Source organism: Castanea sativa, chromosome 2, assembly GCF_040712315.1.
Source record: "Castanea sativa cultivar Marrone di Chiusa Pesio chromosome 2, ASM4071231v1".
Lineage (NCBI taxonomy): Eukaryota > Viridiplantae > Streptophyta > Magnoliopsida > Fagales > Fagaceae > Castanea > Castanea sativa.
The window spans coordinates 23209398-23217371 of NC_134014.1; the positions used below are offsets into that span (position 1 = coordinate 23209398).

The 7974-nt window shown below is 33.9% G+C and overlaps 1 protein-coding gene across 1 annotated transcript; it reads left to right on the forward strand.

Moving 5' to 3' along the window:
• The first annotated feature begins 5335 nt into the window (after positions 1-5335).
• On the forward strand, positions 5336-7618 carry LOC142625085 (putative indole-3-pyruvate monooxygenase YUCCA3). Its single transcript, XM_075798793.1, has 3 exons — positions 5336-6046; positions 6195-6566; positions 7391-7618. Exons 1-3 carry the CDS (start codon positions 5336-5338, stop codon positions 7616-7618), a joined length of 1311 nt encoding a protein of 436 aa, XP_075654908.1.
• The last annotated feature ends 356 nt before the right edge of the window (positions 7619-7974 follow it).

A 7974-nucleotide genomic window follows, 5' to 3' on the forward strand; every position in this document is an offset into this window, starting at 1 on the left:
CTCCACGCATGGCATTTCTTTCTCTCTCTTTTTTTTCTCCCTCTTTTTTTCTCCTCCACACACATACCCTTACCCTTTCTTTATTTTCCTTCTTTCCTCCTTTTTTTTTTCCCTGCCATTCCTCCAAACTCCAGAACATCCAGAGCGCTCCTTCTTCCTCTTCTTCTTCTTCCTTTTTTTTTTTTTTTTTTTTTTCTTAGCACTTCGTTTGTAACACCCATGATCTTCTTTTTTTCCTTCTTTCCTCTTTTTTTTTCCCTGCTACCGCCCAGCCCTGAACAACCCACCATAAACCCATCGGAAAAACAATCACATACCCATACCCAAAAAACAATAACATACCCACACTAGCACAACCGATTCAACTCCACCACTGCCGCCCAACCCAGCAACCATTGAATCAACCCAACGCACCAAACCCCAAACCCATGGCCAAACCAAAACATACAGTCACCACCACAATCATACCCACCTCTAAAATCTCAAACCAAATACCAAATCCACTCCACCACAATCCCACTTCTCAAATCTCAGACCCATACCACCACAATCATACTCACTTCTCAAATCTCAACATAAATACCAAACTCGTGGACAAGAAAAGAATGAGGGATCTTTGAGCTGAAAAAAAAAAAAAAAAAGTTTAGGATTTGGGGAGGAGATGAGATTTTGAGATAGAGGAACCGAGGGAGGAAGAGGGCGAGTTCAAGGTGTGCAAGGGTAATTTGGTAATTGCCCTGTGAGTCCAACGGATAGATTCAAACACGCACGAGCTTTTTCCAAAATGGAGCTCTGAGCTCCTTTCAGTGATATGCGCGTTTCTTCACAAATATGAAACACAACTTTTTCCAAAAAATTGTGTTTTGTGCTAAACCAAACGCACATAAATGGTTGGCTTTTTTCAAAACACACTTTTTGGGCTCAAAACGTTGAAACAAACGGGCACTAAGTATGCAAGTATGCCGAAAGGGTTTACTTATTGCGTCTATTTTGATAATCTATACTATATAAAAGAGAATTCTTCTCTTTCAATTGGACTTTTATATGATTCAAAAATATCTTCATTAATAAAGGATAACTTCATATAAAAATAGGATCATTTATGTCAAATGACAAATTTCATTTTGAATTGAAAAAGAAAACTCCTAAAATTTAGGACTTTTTCCTTTCACTTAAAGAAAAAAAAATAATTATAATTATTACTTATCTCTAAAATTTATCATTTTTATTTGTTTGAAAAATAAAAATATATATTTTTCTAAATTATAATAGAGGTAAATTGTTAACTTTTACCCAAAAAAATAGAAGAGTCTTTGAGCACACGTAACGCGTGTGTTTAGAGGCTAATAGAGTATAATAGAGTGAAAATTTTGCAAAATTCACGTGTAACACTTATTTAGCCATCAATTGAATATTGATTCGTAGTCCAATTAAGTAAATTAAACATAACTTGACTCCATTTTTGTTATGAAAAGACGTTAGTCGTTAGCCCTTTACAAAATGGGTTCAATGTATTCTATAATCAATCACGAAAATATCGTAACTTATTCGGATTTCCGGTGTCTAGGACTAGGTCATGGTTGTTGAGCCATATTAGTCTCTTTTCCTTTCTGTGATTGTATTGTATCTTACATTTTTTATTACTGCATGTACTCATTGGTCATTTGCCATGTAAATATCCACATGACATGATCAAGTTCGGTGCGTGCTTCTCTGATATTGACTTAGTCGTTAAAAGAAATTGAAGGAGAATTTGGCTCTCTCTTCTTCTTCTTTTTTATTTTTTATTTTATTTTTAAATTTATAAAACTTATATGATTAGACTAATTAATTATGCCACATACATTAATCTTATAGTTTTTAGTGATTATAGTAGAAACCAACGTCTCTGTCCAAACAAAAATGGAAGCAAGGCCTTTCAGCAAGTAATCAATCACAACATTAGCCAGGTATTAATTGAGAGTGATTCAAAAGTGTGCATTGAGACGCTTCAAGATCCAGACTCTCTTATTCCTTGGAGAATCTCAACTATAATTTCAAATACATTAAAGTTGAAAGTTCTTTCACATAATGTGAAGTTCAATTGGTTTCTTAGAGATCTGAATAGGGCTATTCATGTTCTTGTAAAATGGTCTCTTAATAATTGCCTAACTGGCATTTTTGTTTTAGGTTCTGCTCCTGTTTTTGCTGATGTAATTCTTCTTGAGCAAAACCTTAATATTGATATGTAGCTGTTTTTTTTTTTTTTTTTTGAATCAAGGTTTTCGGCTTTCCATCCAAAAGGAAAAAAAAAATTACAGAACTTTTCTACTGGTGTGCATGGCATAGTACAACCTGATCCGTGTGTACTATGTACAGGTTCACTTTTGGAAGTATTCCGAGCGAAACAATTCAAGCATGGATTTGTTCAAAATTATCATAGGATATATCTTGGATGCACCTAATTTAATTTGAAGTTGTTAGATTCTCGATTGTCTTAAAGCTTAAGTGATTAGAAAATCGTAAATCTATTAATAATTTGAAAAAAGTATATACATTTCGTTTAATTGCACTAGTTTGGCATTCTTGTCCGTGGGTTCTTTAAACTTTATGCATAGAAAGAAGTTAAGTACGTATTATCCAAATTATTTGAGATGAAGTCCTGATTAATTGGGTATTATATCTAGCTCATACTTAAACCGGAAGACTTGGAAATCTTTGTTTAATTTGTAAAGGAGTCGGCCGAGGCACTTGTGATTCTTAAGATTAGTTGTGGATATAGTACTCTTAAAAGGGATTTAAGTTTTAATTCTATCTATATGATCCTATAAATTTATCTAACTAAAGTTATCACCCATTCTCTCTCTATTGTACGTGTGTTTGTTTCTTAAAAAAAAAAAAAAGATAGAGCAAGAAGTTAGTTATTGAATAGCTTTTCAGGTTCATTTTGGAAATGATATGACCTTGGAAGTTATCTGATTGCTTTCTGTACTTGATCTTGTGTCTCTTTGTGTAAGTCTCTCATAAATAGCCATGCATGTGTTGTAATTGTGGAGGCAACAATGCATGATTTGGGCACCATCCATTTTGTTGTCAATATCTTATACATTTGAAGTTGATTCTAGAATCAGACCAAGAAATTCGCAAAGGACTGAAACTTGACCCAAGAAAAGACAAGTCTTTGCTGATAGTTTCGTTGGCAACACCAATGATCTTTCTGTGAGTTCCCCATATTGAGAACCATCGGATACAATGTTAGTGAATCCAATTAACTTCCCACCTTGCTCTGACGTGAACATCATGGTGGGACTATGTGTGTTATCAAAATAGAACGGCAATTTGTAGTCGGGAAAAGTTGTAGCTTGTCCAATCTAATGAGTCTTCACATTCTAAATGTTTGTCAAATAGACCATATGGAGGAATGAATGATTGATCCCTATCAATATCAAACTTAAACATTACCTAGGCATGTTAGCTGAAATTCCTGAATATTTTAATGTATAGAGCTTTCCTTTCAATGGATTTTGATATGAAGCAAAGTTATTTCAATCTATATTATATTTACATAACAACTTAAAGCAAATGATATATACTTTTAATCTTATAACATATTTGATAATTATGGAACTTATTTAGATCATTTAATGAGTCATGATATATATATAATTATCTAAATCATCATGTAATAAGTTGGAGGAATTTTTTAAAACTGGGTTTAAACATGTTAGAGGTATTAAGGTTTAAGATATGTCTAAAGACTCTAAACTAATTGTAACCCTCTATATAAACTTATGAAACAAGCAAACTAACCTTGGGTTAGTCTATAATTATCAAGTATATAAAGTATAAACCCTACATTAAATTAATTTTAACCGAAGTACTTAATTAATAACAAATATGCATCGTCAAGGGTTCCCACTGTGAACTTAATTAAGCCATAAAGCCAAACCACACTAAAATCTCGTTTCCACTCTTTCTTTATTTTTCTCTTTTACAAATACTCATGCCTCGTTTGGTATAGTAGTTTAACTATATGTTTTCAGTTTTTAAACAATATTACACACATTTCTACACACTATATATTTCGACAATATATATTTCTACAATTATTTATTTATATATTTACATGAATGGATTCCAGTTAGCTCAATTAATCAAGTTTCTTGTGATCAAATAAGAGATTTGGGGTTAGAATCCTGTCTATATAAAAATCAATTGGTGTCTTAGCCTGATGATAAAAAGTAATTATTTTGAAGCAAATGTCATAAATTGAAATTTTATCTTATTTACATGGAAGAAATAATATGGAAAATGATAGATAATCATTTACTCAAAGAAGCCAAAATTCAGTCAATCTCCATTAAACGGGTTGAAAATGTGTCAACCACGTGTCAAGTGATAAACAATATATGGTCCTAGTTAAATTACCCTTTTCTTCTTTTTAGTTAAATTTCTGTTCAATGAAGTTGCATGCAAACAAAGTAGGTTTGTGCAATGTATACAAAATGTATTACTATGATGAATTCAAACTGTATCGGACAAAAAGGTTGGACCGCTAACTAACTAGCTACAGACAAGCTTGGGTTCTCAGGAGCTAGGTTCATAGGGGCTTATCTTGATAGAAGTATGGAACTAACCATGGAAAAGAGGTTTGTAATCCATGTGCTTACTGGAAGCCATTGTATTGCTGGGGTTTGGTGGTCACAATATACTCTAATGTCTTTTCCAAGGATCTATGGAGAAATTAGAACAATGTTTGACCAAAACATGACCCTCTTACAAAGGATTATGGGCATGAATATGGCTTCATAATTCAGTAAGTCTAATAACACAACAAATTTTTTCACACCTATTGACTTAGCAAGCTATAATCGATTTACAATAAAAGTGATGTTAATAGTAACTTATGTGAATGTTTCAAAACTAGCCACTTTAACAATTTATTTAAAATTTGTTACGTATGTGTATTAAGTATTGTTGAGAAGTAATTAAAAATGACATAATTGAAAGAGGGAAAAAAATATTAGATTTTGTATCTTTTTGGTGGATTATGAATGAATTACTTTATGTAAGTTAAGTAAAATGTATCATCTGAGAATGACATTTCAAATCATTTTCAAATCCAAATCACATGCTGCTCTCATGGCTATGACCCCTCCCTATTTAAACCCTCTCCATCCCTGTTTCCCCCTCCACACATCACTTGAAACAAATTACACATTTATTCTCTTCTCCACTTCTCTTTGTCTCATCTATCTTTGTACACACACATCAAATTCTAGTTCCTTCATTTGGCTAAAAACGCTCACCCTCCTCTTACCTTTCATAACCTGTATCTCACATACATATGCCAATAATGCCTAACACTCGTCTCAATAATATACCATCAGTGGTTCAAACTTTTGACCATGAAGACTTTTTTGCTCGCCGCTGCATATGGGTGAACGGCCCTGTCATAGCTGGGGCTGGTCCATCTGGTTTAGCAGTTGGTGCTGGCCTCAAAAGGCAAGGTGTGCCATTCATTATCCTTGAAAGAGCTAATTGCATCGCTTCTCTTTGGCAAAACCGTACCTATGATCGCCTTAAGCTTCACCTCCCCAAACAATTTTGTCAACTACCCAACTTTCCATTTCCAGAGGACTTTCCAGAATACCCAACCAAAGGCCAGTTTATCACTTACCTAGAATCCTATGCTAAGCACTTTGACATAAGCCCACATTTCAATGAAACAGTGCAGTCTGCTAAGTATGATGAAACTTTTGGTTTGTGGAGGGTCAAAACCATTAGAGAAACCAGTTCAAATTCAAACCGAATTGGTGATGATCAAGTTGAGTACCTTTGCCGGTGGCTTGTGGTGGCCACTGGTGAGAATGCAGAGAAAGTGGTGCCAGAGTTTGAAGGCTTTGAAGAGTTTGGTGGCCATGTCATTCATGTTTGTGACTACAAATCCGGCAAGAGATATGGCGGGAAGCGTGTGCTAGTTGTTGGTTGTGGTAATTCAGGCATGGAAGTCTCCCTCGATCTTTGCAACCACGAGGCAGAACCATCAATGGTTGTTCGAAACTCTGTAAGTAAAACCATCTCTCACTCTCTGTGTTTCATTGTAATGAGTATAAAGTGGAATGGTAAAATGGATTTGTATTCATATATTCTACGACCACTTTAGCTTTTCCATGTTCAAATAATAATTGGGTTAATCTTATTTTGGTTCACAGGTTCATGTCTTGCCAAGGGAGGTGATGGGAAAATCAACTTTTGAGTTAGCAGTTTTGTTAATGAAATGGCTGCCACTTTGGCTTGTCGATAAGATGCTGCTGATTCTAGCTTGGTTGATTCTTGGAAATGTTCAAAAGTATGGTCTGAGAAGGCCATCCATAGGTCCTTTACAACTCAAAAATAGTGCAGGAAAGACTCCTGTGCTGGACATTGGTGCATTACAAAAAATTAGATCTGGTGAGATCAAAGTGGTCCCTGGAGTCAAAAGGTTCTTCCCTGGCAGAGTTGAACTTGTTAATGGAGATGATATTGAGATTGATTCTGTTATTCTGGCAACTGGGTATCGCAGCAATGTTCCTTCATGGCTGAAGGTGAGAAAATTTTCATGAAATATATATTTCCCTTATTTTATCTCTTTGAATTGAGGTTTTCTGGCTTGGATCCATATGACAGTTATGGAAGTTGGGCTATTTTTTTTTATTTCTTTTTACAGTTGGATAGTTTATTGGCTGGCCCTTATTTTGTTTTCTTCTACTAAATTTCATATCCTTTTCCTCAAAAAATTGAAACTGCAGTCGGCTTGTTAGTAGTTTTAATTTGTTTGGAGATTACATTGTCTTATTTATGAGCAGAATATAATATAAGAAGGTTCTTCTGTTTTCCACTTGGAGTGAAAGTTCGCATACTGACATCACTGCAACGATGGATCTAGTTGTGTTGTGTTGTTCTCTCTCTCTTTTGGATATCAATGGTGTCAGAAACAATTAGAGTTTGTCGCTTTTTTTCCTATAAATTTTCATTAAGTTTAGTTACAATATTTTTCATAGTTTTGTTGACATATATGGTCTATTATGAATTGGTATTTAATAAAAAGCACCGTAAGTAGCGAACTCAAATAAAAATAAAAGTAACATAATCATAACAAACTATGTTAACGGTTGTAAAATATATATATATAAATTTGATAGACTGATTTTTACCATGTCTTTATTGGAAACCTACTAAATTATTCTAAACGTTTTTTTTTACTTATTTTAAATAAGTCTTTCTTATTCGTGTCTTTATTTCGTTTTAATAGCGATCTGTACAAAAAATTATGCAAATAACGTTGTCCTTTCTCATGGAATAATATATATTTTCTAGAGAATAACTCATTGGATTGATGTTGTTTGTTTGGAATGTTTGTATTGTACAGGAAAATGACTTCTTTTCCCAAGATGGGATTCCAAAAAATCAATTTCCTAATGGGTGGAAAGGGAAAGCTGGGCTCTATGCAGTTGGGTTCACAAGGAAAGGCCTCTCTGGAGCATCTTTGGATGCCATTAGTGTAGCACATGACATTAGCAAGAGCTGGAAAGAAGAAACAAAGCAGAGAAAGAAATCTATTGCCGCTCGCCATAAGAAATCTTGGACTTGTTTGTAATAAGAATGATTTTTTTTTTTTTCTATTTTTATTTCCTTGGTTTCGAGATTGATAAGTCAAACTGATTTTCCGTGTTATATGTTCCTTTTTCTTGTGTTCTAACTGATTTTCCGTGTTATATGTTCCTTTTTCTTGTGTTCTAACTTTTTTCTCTACACAAACTGATCTCAGTTTGACTTATCAATCTCGAAACCAAGGAAACAAAAATAGAAAAAAAAATCATTCTTATTACAAACTAGTCCAAGATCCTTTAGAAATGTGAAATGCATCTCCCATGGCGAGCGGCAATAGATTTCCTTCTCTGCTTTGTTTCTCTCTTTCTTTTTTTGTACCAAGGAAGATGAGGCTTATTGTTT

Coding starts and splice junctions, on each gene's coding strand:
- LOC142625085 (XM_075798793.1), top strand. CDS start 5,336: ATGCCTAACACTCGTCTCAATAATATACCATCAGTGGTTCAAACTTTT. Junction 6,047..6,194: donor CAATGGTTGTTCGAAACTCT/GTAAGTAAAACC, acceptor TTTGGTTCACAG/GTTCATGTCTTGCCAAGGGA. Junction 6,567..7,390: donor ATGTTCCTTCATGGCTGAAG/GTGAGAAAATTT, acceptor TGTATTGTACAG/GAAAATGACTTCTTTTCCCA.